The sequence below is a fragment of the Balaenoptera borealis genome (assembly GCF_965194805.1).
Source record: "Balaenoptera borealis genome assembly, chromosome: 5".
In the NCBI taxonomy this organism is placed as follows: domain Eukaryota; kingdom Metazoa; phylum Chordata; class Mammalia; order Artiodactyla; family Balaenopteridae; genus Balaenoptera; species Balaenoptera borealis.
The window spans coordinates 19,265,104-19,292,854 of record NC_138862.1 but is presented as its reverse complement, the minus strand read 5'-3'; the positions used below and the strand labels follow the sequence as shown (position 1 = coordinate 19,292,854).

The 27,751-nt window shown below is 37.8% G+C and overlaps 1 protein-coding gene across 7 annotated transcripts in view; it reads right to left on the bottom strand.

Annotated features, from left to right (window-relative positions):
- APP (amyloid beta precursor protein) overlaps nucleotides 1–27,751 on the bottom strand; it is a 274,620-nt gene that overhangs the window by 49,588 nt on the left and 197,281 nt on the right. For all 7 annotated transcript variants that reach the window (XM_082391920.1, XM_082391921.1, XM_082391922.1 and 4 more), the window contains 2 exons: nucleotides 17,366–17,494; nucleotides 16,378–16,477 (listed from right to left, as the gene is read on the bottom strand). In XM_082391920.1, coding sequence (XP_082248046.1) covers nucleotides 16,378–16,477; nucleotides 17,366–17,494 — 229 coding nt within the window. The remainder of the gene's footprint in view (nucleotides 1–16,377; nucleotides 16,478–17,365; nucleotides 17,495–27,751) is intronic.

The window sequence follows — 27,751 nt, the reverse complement described above, 5'->3', positions numbered from 1 at the left end:
CACTCCAGAAGCCCCCCTTGGACATGCTGCCCCTCTCCTTCATTGCAGGTCCTAAGCAGAGGCCCCGCCCCATGCTCAAACGACACGCCCCCACCTGCCTAGGTCCCGCCCCCATCCTAAACCCCACGCTGCCTAAGTTCAGCCCCTGCCTAAACTCCGCCCCCTTAGCCAAGGCTTTTCTTTTTTTTTTTTCCTTTTCTCTTTTCCTCTTTTAGATTGGGGTTCTGTTTTACCTTGTTGATTCTTTTATATTTTTATTTTTCCTAATAAATCTTTTATTTTTCTAATTTTATTTTATTCTTTATACATTGTTAGTGATCACTCTTTTTGGCTTGTTCCCCCCACCCCGTTTTTTTTCTGCTGTGGTTTTATTTTACCTTGTTGCAGTTGTTTCAATTACAGTTTTATTTTTCCTAATGTATTTTTTATCTTTCTAATTTTACTTTGTTTTTTATTCTTTGTACTGCTCTTTTCTTTCTTACTTCCTTTTTTCTTTTCCATGCCATGAAGCTTGAGGGATCTTGGTTCCCAAGCCGGAGGTCGGGCCCGAGCTCCTGTGATGGGAACTCAGAGTCCAAACTGCTGGACTAACAGAGAAACTCAGACCCGAGAGAATATCAATCAGAGTGAGGTCTCCTCATCTCAGTACCAAGACCCAGCTCTATATAACTGCCTGCAAACTCCAGTGCTGGATGTCTAAGGCCAAACAACCAATTTGGCACTAATAAAGCACCACCCATAAAAGAAAAAAAAGAAACGAAAAAAAAAATGTTACAGACGAAGGAGCAAGGTAAAAACCTATAAGACCAAATAAATGAAGATGAAATAGGCAACCTACCTGAAAAAGAATTCAGAGTAATGATAGTAAAGATGATCCAAAATCTCAGAAACAGAATGGAGAAAATACAAGAAACATTTCACAAGAATCGGGAAGAACTAAAGAGCAAACAAACAGCGATGAACAACACAATTACAGAAATTAAAAATAATCTAGAAGGAATCAATAACAGAATAACTGAAGCAGAAGAACGGATAAGTGACCTGGAAGATAAAATGGTGGAAATAACTGCCAGGGAGCAGAATAAAGAAAAAACAATGAAAAGAATTGAGGAAAGTCTCAGAGACCTCTGAGACAACATTAAATGCACCAACATTCGAATTACAGGGGTCCCAGAAGAAGAGGAGAAAAAGAAAGGGTCTGAGAAAATATTTGAAGAGATTGTAGTAGAAAACTTCCGTAACATGGGAAAAGAAATAGTCAAGTACGGGAAGCACAGAGAGTACCATACAGGATAAACCCAAAGAGAAACACTCCGAGACACATATTAATCAAACTATCAAAAATTAAATACAAAGAAAAAATATTAAAAGCGGCAAGGGAAAAGCAACAAAATAACATACAAAGGAATCCCCAAAAGGTTAACAGCTGATTTTTCAGCAGGAACTCTGCAAGCCAGAAGGGAGTGACAGGACATATTTAAAGTGATGAAAGGGAAAAACCTACAACCAAGATTACTCTACCCAGCAAGGATCTCATTTAGATTCGATGGAGAAATTGAGACCTTTACAGATAAGCAAAGGTTAAGAGAAGTCAGCACCACCAAACCAGCTTTACAACAAATGCTAAAGGAACTTCTCTAGGCAGGATACACAAGAGAAGGAAAAGACCTACAATAACAAACCCAAAACAATTAAGAAAATGGTAACAGGAACATACATATCGATAACTACCTTAAATATAAATGGATTAAATGCTCCAACCAAAAGACACAGACTGGCTGAATGGACACAAAAACAAGACACGTACATATGCTGTCTACAAGAGACCCACTTCAGACCTAGGGACACATACAGACTGAAAGTGAGGGGATGGAAAAAGATATTCTATGAAAATGGAAATCAAAAGAAAGCTGGAGTAGCAATTCTCATATCAGACAAAATAGACTTTAAAATAAAGACTATTATAAGAGACAAAGAAGGACACTACATAATGATCAAGGGATCAATCCAAGAAGAAGATATAACAATTGTAAGTATTTATGCACCCAACATAGGAGCACCTCAGTACATAAGGCAAATACTAACAGCCATAAAAGGGGAAATCGACAGTAACACAATCATAGTAGGGGACTTTAACACCCGACTTTCACCAATGGACAGATCATTCAAAATGAAAATAAATAAGGAAACACAAGCTTTAAATGGCACATTGAAGAAGACGGACTTAATTGATATTTATAGGACATTCCATCCCAAAACAACAGAATATACTTTCTTCTCAAGTGCTCATGGAATATTCTCCAGGACAGACCGTATCTTGGGTCACAAATCAAGCCTTGGTAAATTTAAGAAAATTGAAATTGTATCAAGTATCTTTTCTGACCACAACACTATGAGAGTAGATATCAATTACAGAAAAAAACTGTAAAAAATACAAACACATGGAGGTTAAAAACAATATGCTAATAAATAACCAAGAGATCACTGAAGAAATCAAAGAGGAAATCAAAAAATACCTAGAGACAAATGACAACGAAAACACGATGACCCAAAACCTATGGGATGCAGCAAAAGCAGTTCTAAGAGGGAAGTTTATAGCAATACAATCCTACCTCAAGAAACAAGAAACATCTCAAATAAACAACCTAACCTTACACCTAAAGCAAATAGAGAAAGAGGAACCAAAAAACCCCCAAAGTTAGAAGGAAAGAAATCATAAAGATCAGATCAGAAGTAAATGAAGAAGAAATGAAGGAAACAATAGCAAAGATGAATAAAACTAAAAACTGGTTCTCTGAGAAGATAAACAAGATTGATAAACCATCAGCCAGCCTCTTCAAGAAAAAAAAGAAGACTCAGATCAACAGAATTAGAAATGAAGAAGAAGTAACAATTGACACTGCAGAAATACAAAGGATCATGAGAGATTACTACAAGCAACTATATGCCAATAAAATGGACAACCTCGAAGAAATGGACAAATTCTTAGAAAAGCACAACCTTCCGAGACTGAACCAGGAAGAAATAGAAAATATAAACAGACCAATCACAAGCACTGAAATTGAAACTGTGATTAAAAATCTTCCAACAAACAAAAGCCCAGGACCAGATGGCTTCACAGGCGAATTCTATCAAACATTTAGAGAAGAGCTAACACCCGTCCTTCTCAAACTCTTCCAAAATATAGCAGAGGGAGGAACACTCCCAAACTCATTCTACGAGGCCACCATCACCCTGATACCAAAACCAGACAAAGATGTCACAAAGAAAGAAAACTACAGGCCAATATCACTGATGAACATGGATGCAAAAATCCTCAAGAAAATACTAGCAAACAGAATCCAACAGCACATTAAAAGGATCATACACCATGATCAAGTGGGGTTTATCCCAGGAATGCAAGGATTCTTCAATATATGCAAATCAATCAATATGATACACCATATTGCCAAACTGAAGAATAAAAACCATATAATCATCTCAATAGATGCAGAAAGAGCTTTTGACAAAATTCAACACCCATTTATGATAAAAACCCTGCAGAAAGTAGGCGTAGAGGGAACTTTTCTCAGCATAATAAAGGCTCTATATGACAAACCCACAGCCAACATTTTTCTCAATGGTGAAAAACTGAAACCATTTCCACTAAGGTCAGGAACAAGACAAGGTTGCCCACTCTCACCACTATTATTCAACACTGTTTTGGAAGTTTTAGCCACAGCAATCAGAGAACAAAAAGAAATAAAAGGAATCCAAATTGGAAGAGAAGAAGTAAAGCTGTCACTGTTTGCAGATGACATGATACTATACATAGAGAATCCTAAAGATGCTACCAGGAAACTACTAGAGCTAATCAATGAATTTGGTAGAGTAGCAGGATACAAAATTAATGCACAGAAACCTCTTGCATTCCTATACCCTAATGATGAAAAATCTGAAAGAGAAATTAAGGAAACACTCCCATTTACCATTGCAACAAAAAGAATAAAATACCTAGGAATAAACATATCTAAGAAGACAAAAGACCTGTATGCAGAAAACTACAAGACACTGCTGAAAGAAATTAAAGATGATACAAACAGATGGAGAGATATACCATGTTCTTGGATTGGAAGAATCAACATTGTGAAAATGACTATACTTCCCATAGCAATCTACAGATTCCATGCAATCCCTATCAAACTACCAATGGCATTTTTCACAGAACTAGAACAAAAAATTTCACAATTTGTATGGAAACACATAAGACCCCGAATAGCCAAAGCAATCTTGAGAAAGAAAAACGGAGCTGGAGGAATCAGGCTCCCTGACTTCAGACTATACTACAAAGCTACAGTAATCAAGACAGTATGGTACTGGCACAAAAACAGAAATATAGATTAATGGAACAGGATAGAAAGCCCAGAGATAAACTCACAGACATATGGTCACCTTATCTTTGATAAAGGAGGCAAGAGTATACAGTGGAGAAAAGACAGCCTCTTCAATAAGTGGTGCTGGGAAAACTGGACAGCTACATGTAAAAGAATGAAATTGGTAGAACACTTCCTCACACCATACACAAAAATAAACTCAAAATGGATTAAAGACCTAAATGTAAGGCCAGACACTATAAAACTCTTAGAGGAAAACATAGGCAGAACACTCTGTGACATAAATCACAGCAAGATCCTTTTTGACCCACTTCCTAGAGAAATGGAAATAAAGACAAAAGTAAACAAATGGGACCTAATGAAACTTAAAAGGTTTTGCACAGCAAAGGAAACCATAAACAACATGAAAAGACAACCCTCAGAATGGAAGAAAATATTTGCAAACGAAGCAACTGACAAAGGATTAATCTCCAAAATGTACAAGCAGCTCATGCAGCTCAATATCAAGAAAACAAACAACCCAATCCAAAAATGGGTGGAAGACCTAAATAGACATTTCTCCAAAGCAGATATACAGATTGCCAAGAAACACATGAAAAGATGCTCAACATCACCAATTATTAGAGAAATGCAAATCAAAACTACAGTGAGGTATCACCTCACACCAGTCAGAATGGCCATCATCAAAAAATCTACAAACAATAAATGCTGGAGAGGGTGTGGAGAAAAGGGAACCCTCTTGCACTGTTGGTGGGAATGTAAATTGATGCAGCGATTGTAGAGAACAGTATGGAGGTTCCTTAAAAAACTAAAAATAGAACTACCATATGACCTAGCAATCCCACCACTGGGCATATACCCTGAGAAAACCATAATTCAAAAAGAGTCATGTACCAAAATGTTCATTGCAGCTCTATTTACAATAGCCAGGACATGGAAGCAACCTACGTGTCCACTGACAGATGAATGGATAAAGAAGATGTGGTGCATATATACAAAGGAATATTACTCAGCCATAAACAGAAACAAAATTGAGTTATTTGTAGTGAGTTGGATGGACCTAGAGTCTGTCATACAGAGTGAAGTAAGTCAGAAAGAGAAAAACAAATACTGTATGCTAACACATATATATGTAATCTAAAAAAAAAAAAATGGTTTTGATGAACGTAGGGGCAGGACAGGAATAAAGACACAGACATAGAGAATGGACTTGATGACACGGGAAGCGGGAAGGGCAAGCCGGGATGAAGTGAGAGAGTAGCATGGACATATATACAGTACCAAATGTAAAATAGATAGCTAGTGGGAAGCACTAGCTATCGTGCTAGTGGATTCTTAACCACCGCGCCACCAGGGAAACCCTCTAATATTCCCTTGATATTATTAGAGTGGTGACTGAGAATTAAGGCATTTACCTAGTGATATCTCAGTGGCAATGATAAAGTTAATTTTTTTTTAATTTGACTAAAGCTGTTTGATTAGAAAACTATAACTATTAACAAAGGTTCATATACAAAAATTTTAGAAAACTGCTTTTTGGTATCATGGAAAACTTATAAACAGCAAGAAGCTTATGTTATCTGGTCACAGTCATGACTAAAGAAAAAGTTTTAGTGTAATAAAGAAAGGTTACATTATGAATGATTATGCTTTCAAGTCCAGCTCCATACATGATACTCTTCTTATTGTGCATGCCACATCAAAAAGGGCATTTTGGCAACTTTCCTTTCTATCAAATATGTTGACTATCATTTGAGAGTAAACCCATTTTAATTATTTCAAGCCTCAGTAATCATCAACAAAATGAAGGCTGGTTTTTGCAAAAGAGTCACTAATTTAGAATTTCAAACACCAATTTCTCTCTCCACATCTCCTGCCCTCTGCCCAAAACCTAGAATATGAAATTTGCTTTGTTTCTAGTTTCCTAAATAAAAATAATATAAGACGTTAATAAGTATAATCATATTAATATGATATGTTCCCTTTTGCATTCCCAGATCTCCACTGTTCAGGTCCCAGGAAGTTCCTTCATAACTTGGCAAAGCTTCAGAAGCAACTCACTACAGCCCCAGAGCTTCCCTTCACTATGCTAGCCCCTGAAAGAGAAGAAATGCATCATTTGCCAAGGCCAGGCTGGCTCAGGCTCTTGCTTCTGAGAGGCATGAAACTTGCAGCTGGCCCTTCCTCCTGCTCTCAGATGACAATGCCTCTGGTCTCTGCTGGCCTTAGGAGAAGCTTTATCAAGTTTAATGTTAAAGAGGAAGCTGAACACACAGTTCCTCTATCTGCTCTCATGGGATGGGCAGACTCTTCTAACTACCACCCAGACCAAAAGCAAAGATACTGAGACATGCATAAGACAATCCAAGTAGTCACCATTTGCTGTTCCACAGAAATAATAAGATTTAACTCATGCTTTTATGAGCTCATGTAAATAAATATATTTGTAAAAAATTAAACACATTAAATAGGCTATTTTAAATTCACTGTCTCAGGTCAATGGATCTAGCAACAGTAGTTGAAATTAAGTAACGCCCTAACTTTGGCCTTTTGAACACCTGTTTTTCACTCTAAGTCCAAAAGATTGTTTCTGAATAGTGTTTTGATTCATATGATGTAAACATTCCTTTGGACACATGCCTCATAATCTGGAATGGGTTAATAGATTGATCTCCTGTTTTTGATGAGACATTATACCCCAGTGTCTATGACTGATTTTCTAAAGCAGGCCATGGTATAGATGGCAGGAGAATAGTTAACAAAGAGTAACAGAGCTTACTCAGGGAGTACATTGCAAAATTTGTTTCTGAGTTGAAGAGCAAGAGGCAAATTAACATTCCTTCCAAAGTCTTTCTCACATGCAAATACATTCATGTCTCTCCCAGTTAGACTTTGTGGAAACAGATTTCAAAATTAATCTCAATTTGAATGCATCTCTATTTTCAGGGTGGCAAATATCACTACAATTTTTTTCTTCTCTTTAAAAATATGAACCTTGAAGGCAGCTGGTTGTGAAAAACAAAATAACCAGGCCTTCTTCCCCATTGTAAAATCATTGGTTGCTCCCCAGAATCTACCAAAAAAAATCAGGATACATCTGTGGCAGGGTTCCCTGCCAGAAGTAGTCTAGGAGTCCCCACTGTGGTCTGACTTCACCCCCCAATCATTTTAGTTAGGATTTCTTTTTGGATTTTGATTCAAAATATAGGGCCATGTGTAAGAGCTGGTGAGTTAAGGAAAAACTCTGGAACTGCACTGGATCATCACAGGCACCAGCAGAGCTCGGGGTGAGAGGCACTGCCTCAGGCTTCACCCATTTGGTCAAGGTGCGCGCGCACGCGCACACACACACACACACACACACACACACACACACAATCAGAGAACGGCATGAAAATAGACAAAACCCACCACTGTTTCATAGTTGTCATGATTTAAGGAAGAGTTCACAAAGAAATTTCCTTGAATCTCACCAAAATTTGGAGTAAAGGGTGACAGTGTGCTAAATCAATTTTCCTGCGACTTCTAAACATTTACCCTCCTGAATGGGGTCAAAGTGGAATCATCTCATAGTGGATATCTCTTCAAGTAGTGATAGTGTTTTAAAAGTTCATTAAAAAAATTACAATAGAAATACTCCCTGAATTGATCTATAGATTCAAGGTAATCCCTATTAAAATTCTGACTACCTTTTTTGCAGAAATGAGGAAAAAAAAGACTTTAAAATTCATATGGAAAAGCAAGGGACCCCAAATAGTCAAAACAATCTTGAAAAAGAACAAAGGAGGAAGACTCACATTGCCTGATTTCAAAACTTACTACAGAGCTACAGTAATCAAAATAGTGTGGTATTGTAATAAGAATGTATATATAGAAGGAATAGAATTGAGAGTCAAGAAGTAAACCCATATATCCCTGGTCAACTGATTTTTGACAAGGGTTCCGAGACCATTTAAAGTAGAAAGAATAGTTTTTTTCAACAGATGGTGATGGGACCCTGGATATCCACATGTAAAAAATGAAGGGGGATCCTTATCTCACACTACATATAAAAATTAACTCAAAATGAATCGAAGATTTAACTATAAGAGCTAAACTATAAGACTCTTGGAAAGAAACACAGGTATAAATATATTTGACCTTGGATTGAGCAATGGTTCTTAGATATAATACTAAAGCATAAGCAACAGCGGAAACAAATTGATAAACTGGACTTCATCAAAGTTTTACAATTTTGTGTGTTCAAAGGATGTCAAGAAAGTGAAAAGAAAACCTACAAAAAGGAAGAAAATATTTTCAAATCATATATTTAATGAGAGTTTAGTATCCAGAATACATAAAGACCTTTTACAACTCAATAATAAAAATGCAAGAGCCCTATTAAAAAATATGCAAAAGATTTTAATAGATACCGCCTACTTATGAAGACTGAAAACATAATCCAGAGAGCCACTGCAATGGCATGAAATAAACAATGTGGTTTATATGTAAGTCATCTAATGACTGCCAGGGTACACTGGGATCGCAAGAAATAAGATCAATATACCACTCTGAATTATACATATTAATGTCTACAATCTATCTGCCAGAATGGCAGAGATTATGCTTATTTGTTTTAAATTAAACTTTTTGACATTCATTCTTCCTAGAAAGTGTATTCTTTTTAAATAATGCTAAAGGATTGACTTTTCCTTTAAAATTATGGATCAGAAAATACAGGAAAAAACACATCTGTTTGCCAGAAGGTAATATTATAAAAATTACCCAGGGAAACTGATGTTGTTTCCCTGAATAATTTCCATGTCAATAATTTACATATGTCAAGTTACATACATCAACTTTTTTTTTTTAATATTAGTCAGCATTTAAAAATATTTTTTAAAATTAATTAATTTATTTGTCTGCATCGGGTCTTAGTTGCGGCACGTGAGATCTTCGTTGCCACGTGTGGGATCTTCGTTGTGGCACGCAAGGATCTTTATTTGCGGCATGCAGGAATCTTCCCATTGCACCATGTGGGATCTAGTTCCCTGACCAGGGACTGACCCAAGGCCCCCTGCATCAAGGAGCTTGGAGTCTTAGCCACTGGACCACCAGGCAAGACCCTACATACGTCAAAAGGACCCTATGACTGACTTCCACAGATCATCTGAATGACATACACTATATTTATAGATTCAGTAATTAAACTCCTAAGAAAAAGACAGCTTACATGTCATATCCAAAAAAGGTTTAAAGAACTAAATGTCTGCAAAGCACTAAACTAGCCACTATGGGTGAGTTAAATGCTTAAGGGCTGTAACCTCCTAAGACTATTTACAGACCAGTTGGGTTTGAGGTATGAACTCATTGGCATTGACACATCTATATTTTGCTGTTTAGAGACAGTTCAACATGGCAGGCAAAGCATCAGAAAACTGGGTTGTTGTCATAGTATACTTTTCCATTTTGAAGATTAATATGCTTATATGTAGGTCACTTGACAACGCAGTTTCATTTTCTCATTTATAAAATGAGTTGTACTATTTTGGAAGAGTAACTGTCTTGCTTAAGAGGGGGACAAAGATATACATTTAGAGGGTAGGCAAATAAACACTGGTCAAACCTGTAATTCAGGTAATAATACTGGAAAGAATACTAATAAGGAGCTCTGAGACTACTGTAAAACTAAAGGAAGAACATGTCTTTGGCAATTTATGATACAAATAAATGTTCTTGTTGCCAAATACTTAAATCAGTTCTAAAATATAAAATCTACTTATACTTAAAAGTCATTTCCTATGGAAAACGAATAAGAGTGGAATAAGTTAATAGTTCTCTCACTTTATTCACTTTTATGATTTTTTTTTTCTTCCTGATGCCCTCCCTTGACTAACAATTACACACAAGGATACTTAAAATTCTCAGTAGTAATGAATGTTCCATTTTGTTGGTCTGGCAAGTGCCATAAATATTCTATTTTAAGTCTAGACTACTTTGGATTCATTAAATCCAAAAATCAATAGGTTTACTAGGAACAGAGAATGGAAACACTGTCCTTGAAATAAACATGCTGTATTTTTCCCAAAGAGCAGAAAAGTTTATCAGGAGGCCACAGTCAAATTGTAATAAAAAATTAGAAGCCTTCTTTCATTAACTTGAGTTTCTTGATCTCCTGCCACGTATTTCAATCCCACCCCATTCACTATGGATTTGTTCCGCCAGAGATCCTTCCAACATCTGGTTTACAATAATTCATGTTTTTACTAATTTTGAATGCTAAAAGAAAAAAAACCCCAACAAAACCCAGGGTATGAAACAATTAGGCCTTCCTTCCCCTTTTCCTTCCCCCTATCTTTCTCATAAATTGATCATTACAGCATTCTGTGAAACAGCCAGCCCTGAGTTGAGAGCTGCAATGTTTTTAGCCTTGAGGAAGCTGTAAAATGAAGTACTCTGGTGAGTGCTGATAGAAGAATAGAATCCTTTTAGCACAGATTTAAGGAAGATTACAAGGGGTAAAAAAATCCACTCATTTTGAAACAGCAAATTGACAAAGCAAAGCCAAGATGAACAATAGTAGAGATGAAGGAATTCTGCTTTTTTGAAGGGTTAAAAGATGATTAAGACAGAATATGGACATTGAAAAGAGGCATAATTTCCTTAAATTAATGATTCTATCATTTGCTGAATAAAAAAAAAAAATTGTCCTAAACAGCTATTTTAAATGAGGAAGGGATTCTTTCCCCCTCTACAAACGCCTTACACCTTTCTTTACAGAAAACTTCATAATTTGTATGCAAATACATTTTTTTAAAAAAGGAAAACATTAAGTAATAAATGATGTGCCTGGGAACTTGCACATAATATAATTCAAACTGAACTGAAAAATTATCATAAAAGAATAAACAGCAAGCTTTTATAAAACTAATAGAGTAGTTTTGATAATTCATACTTATTGGTGAAGCAAAGCAAATAAATAGCCTCAGACTCTGGTTGATGGAAGAATCAAACCAGACAACATATTTAATAAATCAAGTGTCAAAGTGTATGAATTGGGCAGAAAGCCAAATAGCAGAGGGTCATGGATATGATACAGTACAATATTGTAAAATGTTATTAATTACAGTCCTGAGAACTCTGCTTTATTCTTTATTTTGATACCTTTGCCAACGCACCCATTTTGTTGGCTTGATCAATCATAGCGTTAGAGAATGCTGTGGCCGAGGAAAGAGATTTGTTTTGTGTAGCACTAGCTATGCTGGGTGCTAAGGAAGGAGCTCAGGGTGGGTCTTTAGGGTTGTGGAGGAAACCACCTGATCCACCTAAGTTAAGGAGCATTTACTTTGCAGCCTAGGGATTTGCTTCAACCTAGGCTCTGATGACTAATGCTACAGAGTACCAGGTCCTCTGCTGGATCCCAAGGATACAGACATGACCAAGACACGTCCTGGAAGATCTCACAGGATTGGGGGCTGGTGGACATGTCAATAAACAATTAAATACAAAGTAGAGTACAGTATTAGAGGTGGATACGTGGTGCTTTAGACACTGAGGTTTAGTAGAAGAAAATTCTACTGAATTAAGAGTAGGAAAGTGGGTAGCAGAGAGAGTATGAATTTCGGACTCATGCAGACCTTGGCTCCAATTCCACTTTCATCACTTTACTATCTGTTAAGGACAAGTTAGTTGGAGGTGCTGTCACTGAATTCACCAGTGTTGTCACTAGCGCATTTGTTGCATTTGTGTGAATTATAAGAAAGCTACGCTTCACATGGATGTGGCCCCATACCAGAGGGCCTGGCTTCGTCAGTGGGATGTGGAATGCATGTCAGTCTACGCTTTTTCCCTAAACCACCTGCCACATCTATATGTGGTGGCCCTGAACCTCAACAAGGGTGAACTTTCATAAAGAACTCAGGCCAGCAACATCATCAGTAAGAGATTCTCATCAGTTCGCCATATAACTGTCACTCAAACACCAGCTCTTCCCTCTGGCTCCCTATGCAAATTAGTCAAGGGCTTATGGGAGTGTGGACATTTCAGGTGAGTATTGAAGGATGCTGCTTTTCAAGCAAGGAAGAACCACGTGCAGGTTGTATTTTCATTTTAGCAGGGAACTCAGCCCTGAAGAGGAAGAAGTTGGGTAGGAGGGGACCAAGGTAAGGCAAGAGGCGGGATGACTAGTTGAGAGTCCAGTGAAACTCATGTGAGAGGATAAGGATCTGAGCTAACAACGTGGATTTACAGAGCAGGGATTCCACATGAATATAGGAGGTAGAATATATAGGATTTCAGATTGATAAGCAATCATGGGTGGAGGAGAGGAAGGAATCATGGATATGTATAGGACAACTGGGAGAACCCATAACTGAGATTGTAAAGTGGGTCAGTTTCACGAGGGACACAATGATTTCTTCCTTACACACATAGTTTGGAGTTTGAGAAACGGGTGAAATATAGGCATACCTCGGAGACACTGCAGGCTCGGTTCCAGACCACTGCGATAAAGCAAATATCTCAACAAAGCAAGTCACATGAATTTTTTGGTTTCCCAGTGCATGTAAAAGTTACGTTTACCCTATACTGTAGTCTATTAACTGCGCAATAGCATTACGTCTAAAAAAACGATGAACATACCTTAATTAAAAAATATTTTATTGCTAAAAAATGCTAACCATCATCTGAGCCTTCAGTAAGTCACTGTATTTTTGCAATAGTAACATCAAAGATCACTCCTCATGGATCACCATCACAAGTGTAATAATAATGAAATAGGTTGAGATATCACAATAATTACCAACATGTGACACAGAGACATGACGTGAAAAAATGCTGTTGGAAAATGGTGCTGACAGACTCACTCAACACAGGGTTGCCACATACCTTCCATCTGTGAAAAATGCAATATCTGCAAAGCGCAATAAACGAGGTATGCCTGTATTCCGAGTCTGGAATATGTCACTGGGACTCAGCAGACAGGTAGTTGTTATGGATGTGGGATTTACTGGAGTTAACAGTACAGCAGCATAAACAGATGGTTTTCTTAGGAAAGCACAGAGGGTGAGAACGGTCAGGGCTGGAACTCATGGGCCTGATAAATTCTAGGCTTTAGTCAGTCACACTTTACTGTTCTCACAAATTTGATGCCAGTTCCCACTTTCACCCTTTTCTTTCTGGTGTGACTAGCTTCTTCCTCATTTTCACCCATAACAGAGAATTCTACCCTCGTGGGAGCATAAACTACCTGAAGCAGATAAACCTATGTCACGAAAGATACTAGCAATCCCTCAGGACTGGTGAAAACCCTTCATCTCCAGAGCAACCATTACCCTTATTTAACAAAACTATTGTATTTCTCTCCAGATGGTTTACTGTACTAAACATCTTCTAACTGCCTGCATTTATAAGCACAAACTTTTATATAAACAACATGCATTTGTAGGTTCTTTTGGATCTTCTCCCTTTCCCAGCAGCTCTGAATTTTAGTATGCTTCTTACTTACACTGAACTGACTCCAAATCTAAAATTTGATTACACACAGAAAAGGCAGATGCATGCAAATCAGACTAATGACAAAGCATTTAATTAGAAACTATTAAATGTACGAGACATACACTGGAAGAAATCTGTGCAGATTCTATTTGGAAAGGAAGCTAAAAACCAACTTCTATTATGGAAAATTTCAAGTGTATATAAAAGTAAAGAGAATACTACAAAGAACTCCCACTCAGCTTAAACAGCACTCAGCTTAAACAATTAGAACTCACAGCCCATCTTGTTTCATCCATGGTCCTACTTTAAAAGTAAGTTATGTTTAAATGTTCCTTCAAATGAAGAACATTTCTATAAGACAGCTAAGCTTAACCCAGAAAAGCCGTTCTCCCCAGGGAGTTCTCTTCTTTGGCTTTGGTGTTAGGACCTCAAATGGTACACAGCTCTATTTAATGGAAGTTCATTAATGCAAGCTTCTCTTCCCACAGGAAACAGCTATTTAAAAATGGAGGCAAGAAAGATTTTTTAAATGATTATCTTTCAGGATTCGGTGTTCAGTATACTCAGAATGACAAAACTACTTTTAAAAATGACATGCTCTTAATCCTACTTAACAGTTGTTTTTTTTAAAGAAAAAAATTCCATGATTCTACGGAATATTCTCCCTGCCACTGAGATTTGAAGTTTAGTGTGTGGTTCTATTCTTGGGCATTTTGCAACACTCAAGACAGCTGAATCACCATCTGTTCTGTGGAACTGTGACTTATTAGTGGTCACTGCTTTCAGTAGTATTTTGCTGAATGAAAACGTCTGGTAATTTAATTAGAAAGAGTCAACCATAATTACTGGCTGAGAGTGAAATATTCTAGTCCTTTGCAATGCCTTATTCCTCTATCGTTTGGTATTACTGGCAACACCTCAGTTGAAGTTGCTTATGAAAATAAGCTTGATAAGATGGCTATAAGGCCAAAATACATTCATCTAGAAGATTTGAGCTTCAGTTCATTAAGAACGTGATTTTTCTTTGATTTCGTCCCTTCTACAACTTATTGGAGGACTTTCTTATACTGATTTAATATACAGTATTTTAAAGGTTCCTTACACATGTCTATCCTAATATATAACAAGAATATTCGTTTCTTAAAGAAAGGATCCTGTGTGTTAATACACAACACTGAACAGACCATTATCCCCTGATAAGTGCCAAATACTTGGTAGTAATACAAACAACATTTGCAAGGTATTACTAAGCTAGAAAAAAAAAGAGTAGAACGGCACTGGTATGAAATGTAAAAATCGAGCCAAGCCGTGTTTTGGGCACTTCAAAGCAGGAATTCCTGCAACCGGTACACCATCTACAACATCCTGGGTGTTCTGTTTTCAGATAACCTGCATCTGTTTAAACCAAATTAAGCATCTATTTCCAACCCAATTAACAAAGAACAGGACTCATTATGAGAGGGACCCACCACACACATATTGCTTATTTACAGACGGTTTATGCACCACATCGCCCGGATTCATACATCTGCTTTATGTTGAAAGATGAACTAGGGTAATTGCACCTAAGTACTTTTGTGAGGTAAAGTTAAACAAATATGGGCATCTTGGGGGTTTGTGGAGAATAACGTTATGCGATACTTTACTCCCTTTCCAAGAAAAACAGAAAAGGGAGAACTTACTCATACGAAATATTAAAGATGTCATTAGGAAAACTATGGCCAAAGGAGACAGTGGGCACACAAGGTCGGTTTCCTGGTTTTGAAAATGCATGATGTTACGTAAAATGTTACTACTGAGGAAGGTGGGTGATGTCTACCTTGGACTACTCTGTATTATTTTTCCAACTTCTTATGAGTGTATGATTATTTTAAAAGTTTAATGAAAGATAGTGGGCATATAGTTAATTAAGTTCAAACAACAACGTGGCCCAGAGAACACTCATGGCTATGCAGGGGGCGGGGCGTGCATCAAAGAAAGATGTGTTACTGAATATAACAATAACCTCAAAGTCAAAAGTCAGAGTTTTGTGGTTTTGCTGTGCTCCTTGGGATATGTGTGACATAGGCAAGTTTCTTAAACTGTAAGTTTGGGCTCCTTCATCTGAAAAATGAGGATATCATGGCACTCATAAGATTATGATAATAAAGAATTAAGACATGAAGGGTTGTTTCTATTAAACTGTAAAGTACCAAAGCATCATAAGGTGATATTTATAAGACTGACTAAATTAGAAAACTGTTGACAAGTAAAATCCAACAAGTGGCTCATTATCACACAAATAGACCAAAGTCAAATTACATCCCCCTCGGCTTTTGTCAGTATGCAGTTAAGACCTGATGCAATTGCTAAGATGAGAGCAACTTCCACTCCCCAAGAGTTTCACTGTAGAAGGGAATCTGCTCTTTTTCCTTCCACATATTAAAACATTGATGATTCCTGATGAAGATGAACTCATTTCCCTGATTTTCTCCTACAGGAGGAAAATATGTTTAATACGCACAGCACCAAAAAAAAACAGCTCACTCACCAACTTCATCCTGAATTTCCTCGGCCACAGCTGGAACATTGTAGAGCAGGGAGAGAGACTGGTTCATGCGCTCGTAAATCACGCGGAGGTGTGTCATAACCTGCAGCAAAGGATGATAGCTCCAGGTAAACCATCTCTGGAGTAAGGAAGAGTTATTTTCCTTACCAAGCACCGCAGACAGATACAAACTTCCCAAATAAAACTGACAAAATGCTGCTGGAACTTTGAACCTGAAAGGGCATCTTTATTTTTCTTGTTCCCTCATTTTTTGTTCTCTAACTTTGGAGCTGCTTTAAACTTTCCATTATATTATATGCTTGTAACCATAAAATATAAAGCCAATTGAAAAGACAATTTCTGCCCAATTCTGATTCCTAATATTGAGATTCCTAAATAAGCTCTGATGCTCCATATATATATGTCTTTGCAAAGTTTCCAATAGATGGGATCATATGGATATTTCACATGAAATATAGATATTTCATGATAGATATTTCAAAAAATTCTTCTGTTTAAGGAAATGTAAAATTTCAGATTTCCAGAGGTAGATAGATCCCAGTTGTCAAGTTTTGAAAATAGCAGAGTATAACACTTATCACTACCAAGCTTCATTTAGTCTCACATTATCTCCAAGCATTACAGTAGAAATGGAGTTTATGATTGGCTTCTATAATTTAGTTGAACCAAATTTTAGCGGTTTTGGTTTATACAATTTTGTTTTTATTTTAGTCATCAGAGTTTGATGGTTCCTTAAGAATCAGTAGCAGTAGACACTCAAGATTTTTATATTCTTTCTTATTTTCATAACTCAGAAAGTGCCAAACCACATGTTGCCCTAGGACAAGCCTTTAGAATTTACCAGGTATTAAAGAACTCTTGCTATAGAGGTCCAACACCCATGGCTATTCTGGGAATACCTAAAGATCCGACTCAAAGGGCAGGAACACTGAATTGTCCAAGTTGCATGATTACCACATTCTGTGCTTACCTGGGACCGGATCTGAGCAGCTTTCTTTGGATCCACCATGCGAACATGTTCAAAATGCTTTAAGGTATGCTGTCTATCTTTCTGTTCGGCACGGACATACTTCTTTAGCATGTTGAACACATGACGAGGCTGTACGGGGAAAAAAAAGTTCAGGTTTGTCCAAAATATTGCTTCTTCCAATGGCTTTGGGTCAGAGGTCCCGCTAATTCATTCATGATGTGAAAGCACTGTGAGTCACGTTTTTGCAATTCTCCATTCCCTTCTTACTAGGTAATTCTTACTTGATTGGTCACTTTTCAATTCTGTAACAGCACTTAGCATTTGACACATATGATGATGGCTATCCTTGTTAACATTTTCTTTTAAAATAGTGCCTTCTGCTATTGAAGGAGAGTTGATTTTGGATCTGTCAGATTTAAGTTAGGTACTTTCCATTTTCCCACCCAAATATACAGGGGCATATGAGACTACAATTCTATCTGCACAGTCTTAATTGTTGTCTCAGCAGTAACTGTTGCACAAATAATCCCACCATCAGTAGCATGTAATAATCAAAATGAGAAAAATAATAGATAACCACTACTAATTTGCAGGCCAAGAAATAGCTGATAAGCTCTAAGAGACATCATATTTTTCTGGGAGAAAGGCCAATGTACTATTTTACTTTGGAGTTTAATTAAATCCTTTCCATGCCATCAGATTCTAATTCTTTCAGCAACAATTAAGTTTCTTCTTAAGTGTTTCTATTTTTTTTCTAATTGATTCCATTTCATTTTTATTCCAGTCTTACTTGAAAGCATTCATCCTCATAAAAAAAAGGGACAAGGTCTGCTTTCTCTATCTTTAACAATTCTCTTGCTACATGCATTCTACTATGTGATTTTTAAAAATGATTTCCAAAGATACAGGTTTCTTCTTCATTAAAACAAACAAAGAAAAATTACCTAGGCAAGTTCATATCAGAAATAGAATTTTGGCCATTTGTGTCTATCTAGTTATTATTAACCTGTGAGTCATGAGCACCTTGAAAACCAGTTGGAAGGTAGAGAATTTATTCACAGAGATGGTGTGTGTGTTTTCCAATACTTTATGGAACGTGCCTCCCCTTCTCCTGTTGCTTAACTTAGGGCCACCTCCCTGACATGCCAGGTAGAGGTGGTACCCTTTCTCTGTGCTCCCATGAAATGCTATGCAAACCCCCATTATTGCATTTCTGACTGCTCTCTTCAACTGTGAGATTCTTAAGGGCTAGATTTTGTCTTTCTTTATCAGGAATCACACAATATACAGTGCCTGACTCAGAGAGGGTGCTCTGTACCATACCTTCCACAGGCCACATTCCTATACTTAAGAAAAACAAACAAAGAAATACAATGAAAAGAAAGTAAGCCTGAGTTCATCTGCCTTATTTATTTCTTTTATCATCTGCCTTATTTATTTCTTTTATCCTTTTATCCTAATGTGCTTCTCCATAATCTCCAAAATAGGCAGACATCACAGCTTGAAACAGTTTTGGGCAGCACATCATTACAGTTTTCATTGGTACTCTGAAATCTGGTTGACCCTACAAATCAGGGAATGGCCTTTTAAATCTGAAAAGGTGAAAAGTAGTAAAAGAGATAAAAACTGACAAACTTCATCGATAATATACATATTTAAAAGACAATAGGTTTTAAATATATATATTTAAAAAGCTGATTTTGGGGTCAGAAATCGAAGGCCGAGTATTGTTGAATGCAATGGATATTTTATATGCAGGACTGTGCAATCAAGATATTACATACATGCTTGTTCCTTATTCAACACCAAGTCCTAAAAAAGTCCCTCTAGTTCTACTGCAATTATGCTTCCAAAATTGGAGACTGCAACTAATTGCATTCATCAAAGGTGTCCCAGCCGACTGTCTGAATGTGCTTTCTCAGGTGCTCTATTTCATTTCCTTCCTCTTGAAAAGGCTTTGTTGTTTTAAAAAAAAATGGAATTTTTTTTCTTTAAGAGCTCAAATAAGAAACAATACTTCAATTGAACATAAAGATTGTTCTTCATCATAACTTTCTTTTCTTCTTCTTTTTCTTTTCTTTTTTTTTGTAGTTAGTCACCTATGTTTCTACAAGGCATGTTGTCCTCAGAGGACCGTCACCTCCAAGCATGGGCACTAGGATATAACTGCTCCAAACTGGCCTTGGCATTGCTGCTCTAAGTTGAATTCTGCCAACTGACACTTGGGTCTCTCCCCACCGCTTTTTTCCACTATCACCACAAACAGTATCGATTCCCACTTGCTATTATTAATGTTAACATTAATTTAAAAATAAACACGAGTCACAAAATATCTAAGCCTCATCTTCCTCATCTGTACCATTCAGATAATGATCTTTCATACGGTGTATGTGGGAATTAAAAACGTTGTGTGTTAGTTTCCCACACAATGCTGCATCCACAGCTGCTACTCAGTACACGCTTATTTCTTCTACTCAGTCCCTACCTCCATCCCCTCCCCCTTTCCCTTTCTTCTAAGCAATAACAGTTCAGTACTTATTGACTGCTTATATGAATGAGATGGTGTTTCAAGTGCTTTATTCATAGTAACTCATTAAATCTTCCTATCAACCCTGTGACAGAGGTACAGCTGCTTGCCCCACTACACTGATGAAGCGAACAAGGCACAAAGGAGGTTTAGGACTATGAAGCTGGTTCCATTTAGTTACAGAGCTAGCCAGGGGTACAGCAAGAACAGGTAGCCCAACACTGGCTCCGCAGCCCGTTCTCCTGATCACTATGTGATCCTGCCTTTCAAGGAAACTCTAAAATGGACCACACCAAAGACATGTTCCACAAAGTAACCTATAGAACTGGAAACTGAAAGAAATCGCTGAATAGTTAGAAATGAGAGCCTGTTCTAGAAGTCCTTGCCTGTATTTCTAGTTTTTATAAGCTCAGATAATATTATTTTGGGACACGCTAATATCCGCTCTTTTAATTGTGCTGAAAATCATCCAGATTTGTTCAATCTTGGAAATACTGTCCTTGGTTTTTGGCATTCCGCTGTGCTTTAGCTAATGCCTCGGATGTAGGGAGGAGAAATAGCAAGATAGGAAGGTCCTCTGTCAATCTGTTTAGGATTACTGGAAAAAGATTATAGGTATTAATAAAAAGTTAGGCTTTTGTGACATTCATGGATTCTAGTTCTAAACCCATCCTTATCTTCTACTAAGATGGATAATTAAATGCTTAATGTGTTCGCATGTTGAAAATTGCTTATCTCCTTTAATACCGACATTATATGTTTCAGAAGTATATTCAGAAATATATTCCAAACTTTCCCCCCCCCAAATCCCTAGAGCTTGACAATGAAAGAGTAGCACACCGGGCTCCCGTGATGGCCCAGGCCTCTCTCTGCTGGGGAACAAAGCTCCTGTAGGATAATGAGCCCTAAGAGCCCAGTGTAAGCCATGACCTCATCACTGTTTATGTGAGCTCAGATACACACTGCGTGTGCATCTATACATACACCAGCCTTTCCTTCCCGCTGCCTACACCTCAGGACACGAGAATTCAGGAAGACATTCAGAAAGACACTCTGACGTCCCTCATTAAATGAATTACAAGGTTCTGTTTGGTTGATTTATTCATGTAAACATATTTCTAAGGATCGTGCTTAGAAATGAAAAATATAAAAATCAGATTAGTTTTTATGTTGGAGTAGTCAGATAAATCATGTCAAATAAAATGGCAGACGATACCTCATAAACAAATGCTATTTTAGTTAAGAAAGAAAAATAGATAACGTTCCTTTGTACTTTTGTATATTCATTTACTTTAGTGTAAAAAAAAAAAAAAGAGTTCTGCCTTTGACATGTGATTCATGCGTGTTTCATTCAAATACAGAAATAACTGTCTTTACAATTTTTAGCCAGAACGCAGAATTTCCAAGGCTTAAAACTATTTCTAGAGCTATTTCACGTATCACAGAATAACAGGGAACCTCCATTGTTTTGGGAATTTTATTTCATTATGTTAGGACAAAGATGAATTTCATAAAATTGTAATTAAAAACTCAGAACATTCATATAGAAATGATAGGAAAAAATACCTGGTATCTCTATAGAAATATATTCTCTTAAAGTAACTGCTATTCTATCATCATGATCCTTACATTTAAGACAGAATTATTCAGGTGATTAGAAAAACAAGCTTAAGAATTCAGTGGCTCATTGCAAGGATATTGACAGTAAGCAGAGATTAGGAAACATTTTAACCTCTATGCATATAATTTCAACCTTTCTCAAGTCTTTAACATCTTCTGTAACTAGTAATAACATTTTTTTTCTGCCAAATTCCCCTCATTTCACAATATTCTATGCATTAATACTGAAATCTGGTTATATTGCCATTGAATGGCTAATCTTATTATTAAAATTTATAGCAAAGAACAGAGATAATAAAGGGAAAAGATCTGCCCCAGGGGGACTAATTATATCCAATCCTTTTTTTATCGTCATTATTGTTTCTGAGTGTTTAGCCCGTAATTACGAAGTACCTATTTGCATCAGATGTAGCACTTTTCAGTACACATTAAATTCACTTCACAATCACACTGAATTAAAAAAAAATCATTTCAAAAAGAAATTTCGTAAAGGATTAAGAGTAGGCCCTTCTAAAATGTATTATACTTAACCTGAAAATAGAAGATTTACATTTTGGAACATTAACCACTTCCCTCTCTTGGAACAAGAGTGTAACATATCGCTAGCTCCTGGCTCAGTTCCTGGCATAATTTGGTTGTCAAAAAATGTTAATTAAATTAATGAATAACCTAGAGCTAAATATAACTTGCACAAGTAGTTCCAGTGGCAAAAATACATCCTTCACGGCATCTGAGTTGAAAATAACCATCTCTCAACCAAGAAGAGATGCATTCCCAATTTTTTGGTACCTATTGATCTATCCACCCAGTGTGTTGGGGTCCTTTAGGGAGCTGTTTTAATGGGGAACTCTTCCCAGAAAATATTTCATAGGCTCTACAGAATGTTCAAACCCCAGTGTCCACAAGATTCATATCCTTAATTTCAAAAGATGTTACAGTTTGTCTTCTTGTGGCTTGGGTTTTGATGTCAGGCTGATGCATGGAATTTTGAAAGAAATTTCACAGCCTTTCCCTCTAATAGGTAACTTTAAGAAATTAATGTTCCCACTTCTCAGATGTATTGTCTTTTTCACTTGGTCCTTTTATGCAATTTCATAAATTTGGTGTCCATGGACTTTGGATCAATCAGACACATTTGACTGACTCAATGCCAATCACGTCTGAGTGGGTAGCTTTCTATTCCACAGTTCACTTGGAACTGTGGTATATTAAAACATGATTGTTCAGCTCCACTGTGCCTCTTTGCAGCGTTATGCTTGATGTAGAAATCTGGCATCTTATCATAACAGACACTTGTGCCTGAAACCATCTCCTGATGGGAGGGAATGATCTGTCAAGAGCCTTTAAAAGCCCTAAGCATAATCTTGTCAAGAAGAAGGAAGTAAATGAGTCACTTTATGGGGAAGCACCCTAACCTTTCTAGTTCACAAGGGACGTATTCAGAAAACCCTTTCCTGAAGCATTAAATTGCACCCTAGTGGTTTCCAACCCCGTGACTTGGGAAGTTAATCACCTACCAAGAAAATGCAATTCTCTCCTGTTTTCATAAGTAGGTTCAGGGCCATTATTTTCACAGTTCTACATCTTGGATTCTGAGATATCTTGAGCATATAAATGTACAATGTACAAAATCTCTGTGTGCAGGTTTAAAAAACTCCCTTAACAGAGTTAAACCTCTTTCGGCTTGAGATGGTCTCTTGGATGAGTTTATTTTGCCACGGTAGACCTTCCTCAGCATTTCACATGCACTCTCACTGTGGCAAGAAAAATCTCAAAAAAAAAAACCATTTGGGGAAGCTTCCATGGGAACCTTTGATCACAAAGGTTTAAAGCTAGGAGTTGAGCTAAATTTTTAAAGTCCACTGCAAAATTCATGCATATTCCTTTCTTCAGAAGAGCACATAAATGATTTTTGTAATAGTTTGACATGAGTGTAAGAAGGCAAATGACAATTCTATGTCAGGTTGAACACAGAAGTCTTGAAGAAGCCACAGAGGACGTGGGAGTAGATTCTCATGCCCGGCTCCATTCAGTGTTCCTCAGTTTTGGTAGTATGGAGGCATTAGACACATCCCTTCCCAGCATATCCAGATTACTATTTGGCTCTGGCTTGTGCTGTGACACAGCACAGCAGTACACAGGCAAAGCCATCTCCCATCCCACCCCTCCTCCACAAGGAGGCAGACGACTTCCTAACAGGGACAAGGCACCAAAGCCTCCATACCGTCTGTCCTAACAATCGTTCTCTTCTCAGGGAGGAACATATCTTTCTACTTCACAGTCTCATCTCAACCTTCGATTAATCCTTTTGTTTTTCTAATCATGGCTAACAAAAAGCTAGACAATGTTAATTACAAAAAAAAAAAAAAAAAAGTAGAATGATTAACCCCAATTTGCAAATAGAGGAGGAAGAATCCTTCTCATTAAGTCACTTGTTCCAAGTTATAAGATGGCAAACTTGGGAATTAAAAATAGGTGTTTAGGGCTTCCCTGGTGGCGCAGTGGTTGAGAATCTGCCTGCCAATGCAGGGGATGCGGGTTCGAGCCCTGGTCTGGGAAGATCCCACATGCCGCGGAGCAGCTAGGCCCGTGAGCCACAATTACTGAGCCTGCGCGTCTGGGGCCTGTGCTCCGTAACAAGAGAGGCCGCAATAGTGAGAGGCCCGCGCACCGCGATGAAGAGTGGCCCCCGCTTGCCACAACTAGAGAAAGCCCTCGCACAGAAACGAAGACCCAACACAGCCAAAAATAAATTAATAAATAATTCCCACTTTAAAAAAAAAAAAAGGTGTTTATACTGTACAATAAAATATGGAAAATAAGGGTGTTTTTAATCCTGTCGCTCACAAATTAGGGACCTTTGGACAGTTTGTCAAATCTGGTAGGTTTTAGTTTGTTTCTGGGATATTTTGCTAGTTCTCAGCAATAATTTATTTTGGTTACCGTGACATAAGAAATACATGTTTGGTCTCTGCCCCCAGTTCCTGACACAGAGCTCCTAAAACTCTTATAAAATTTGGTGGCAGGAGCATCTTTTGTCATGATATTTGGTCTTAGGTCCTTGGTTCCAGACACAAGAGCTTATTAGACCCTTGGAGAGATAAGAGTATCTTTTTGTATGCTAACGAGGTGACTCTTGCAGGATGGGAACTGGTTGCTAGAGGAACCAATATTTGGTCTTAGTCCTTGGTTCCAGACACAAGAGAACCAACCGAATGATTAGAGGGTTGGAGCTTTCAGCCCCGTTTTCTGATCTCCAGGGAAGGGAGAGGGGCTGGAGACTGAGTTGAATCACCAATAGCCAATGATTTAATCCTTCATGGCTACTTAATGGAACCTTCCCAAGAAAACCCCTAAGCAATGGAATTCAGAGAGCTTTCCAGCTGGAGAACACATTGGGATGCCAGAAGGGTACCATGGCTGGAGAGGGCATGCAAGCTGCACACCCCTTCCCCCATACCGTGCCCTACAGTTTTCCATCTGGCTCTTACTGAGTTCTACCCTTTATAATACATTGCTAACAGTAAATAAAGCACTTATTCTGTGAGTTGTTCTAGTGAATTATCAAACCTGAGGAGCAGGTCATGGGGACCCCCGATTTATAGCCGGCCCATCAGAAATACAAGGTGAAAATCTAGGATTTTGCGACTGGCTTCTGAAGTGAGGCAGCCTTGTGGGACTGAAACCTTAACCCGTGGCGATCTATGCTAACTACAGGTAGTTAGTGTCAGAATTATTTTATGTGAGGGAAAACCCCACACATATTTGGTGTCAGAGTACTAAGTGCAGAGGAAACGTTTCTTCCTTCAGTTACACAGACCCCAGCTATACATTAGTGAAGACAGCATACACAACTGAAATTTAGGATCTGGCCCAAACCCCATGATTTATGCTTTTGGACCAGCTTAGCATCCATTGGATACAGAGCTTGGATCTGCTGACCTGCGAGCAAAGAAGCGCCAGAAAGTGTTTGGACTTGTATGTCTTCAACTCTCGTTTAGTCACGCAGTGAAACATGCGGAACCCCTCAATGATGAACAGGATTATTAACGCAACCCAGATGGCAAAGCCCACAGAGTTGAGGAAGAAATCGTAAACAAAAGATGTTTTAAGATACCACAGACCTTCAGAAAGATTTGTCAAATGGTCTGATCATCTGACAAATGCCAAACATGCCATACTCTTGACTTCTTAAGAGAGAATTACAATATGCTTCAATTTTGTATATTCATACTTAGAGTTTGGCATTTTTGCTTCACAAATCCCCTAAGTGGCTACACCATGTTCAAAGATATGCATATTTATATTTCTTTCAATTTCACTCTCTTCTCATACTCTACCTAACCACAGTGCCTTGACCTACTAGAAACAATATAAGGAAATTCAAGATAAAGCTTATGTCGGGAAAGAAGAAATTTTCCTCTAGCCTTCTGACTGGTCTAAGAATTAAATTGAGATGATACAGATTAAGAGGAGAAAAATCAAACGAAAGTTGAATAATATGGGAGAGACCCAGGAAAACTGAGTAACTCACCAAAACGGCTGAAACCCTCACCTTAAATACCATCTCCAGCTAAAGACAAAAGAGGATGTTGGGGGTAGTGGGTTGGGACTTCAAAGGGGAGGAAGGCAATTGACATGGAAAGGGAAAAAAATCAAATGTTTGGTAAACAAACGTCTGCTGGGCCTTGCAGAGACAATGGGACATAGAGAAGAACTTTAACAGATTTTCCTCCCTGTCTACACACCTAGCTCATACTATAGTGATCTATGGTGACAGCTCCTTCCCTGGAACAGGTCCTCTGTCTACATTCTTTTAGGCAGTTAGGGGGAAGGAAGGTCAAAGGTTCTTCCTGAGTCTTTTGGGCCTCAAAAATAATCAGCCTAAATTAATCCTCATGCCAAAGAGACACATTTTTGGGGTGGCAAATTTTGCTCCCCTACACTTACAAAAATCCAAATATAACCTAGGATTTTTTTTTTTAAAGTTAATCATCTTTTAAGTACTTCAATTTAATTTATTTTTTAAAAGTATTTATTTATTTATTTATGACTGCGTTGGGTCTTCGTTTCTGTGCGAGGGCTTTCTCTAGTTGTGGCAAGCGGGGGCCACTCTTCATCGTGGTGCGCGGGCCTCTCACTATCGTGGCCTCTCTTGTTACGGAGCACAGGCTCCAGATGCGCAGGCTCAGTAATTGTGGCTCACGGGCCCAGCTGCTCCACGGCACATGGGATCTTCCCAGACCAGGGCTCGAACCCGTGTCCCTTGCATTGGCAGGCAGATTCTCAACCACTGCGCCACCAGGGAAGCCCATAACCTAGGATCTTTAAACTGATCCGTGGACAAGCTGCACAAAATGAGTGAACTCCTTGAAACCTATGTGTAATTTTGTGTGCACACACACACGTTTCTAGGGGGAAGATCCCTTGTTGCTATCTGTTCTGTAGGGCAGATATCTGTAACGCCAGAGAGTTAAGTAACCACTGGATTATTAAATAATGTGTTATGCATTTGTCTAAAAAAAAATATTTATGTTTTCATAATGGGTTTTCATTTTCAAGAATGAATGAAAATAGATATTGACATATAAATATGTATATGCAACCTTTGCTAGAACGAAATATGACATCCCAGTGCTGTATGTTTGACAGCATCAGATGAAGAGCTATTTCGACTCTGAAGACAGTGGCTAAGCGGGGCTCTGCTGTGGAGGGAATCTGGGTGAGGAATAGGGTCTCAGAGGCACAGGACAGCTTTCAAGAGGATGCCTTGCCTACATACGTCTTAATTTTCTATTTAACTTAATTCAATTAAAAACAGAAAACACTAGTGTCTCTCGTTACACACTTCCTGCTGGTCTTTAGTAAGATCTGTCTATTCAGCTTGGTAAAGATTCAAAGCAAGGTAAGAGGTAATACTGAGAGGTTTTTCCGGCATAGCATGCAAACCACACAGCATAGTTTATAGGACTTTGTTTAATAAATGCGAATTCTCCCATTTGTCTTTCCACCCACCATTTGATACAGGGTCTGTCCTTAAAAGCTCTCAAGTTAACAGGTCCCCTTGTGCTCACCAATTTTTACAAACCTCAACTAAAAATAAATGAATGATGAATGAATGAATAATAAATATATAAGGTACAGGATAATTATATTTCTCAAAGATGATTTTCAAGCCAGTAGTCTTTTAAGTACATTCTGATCAGCTTTACAAAATTTTGATTATATTCAAAACTTGG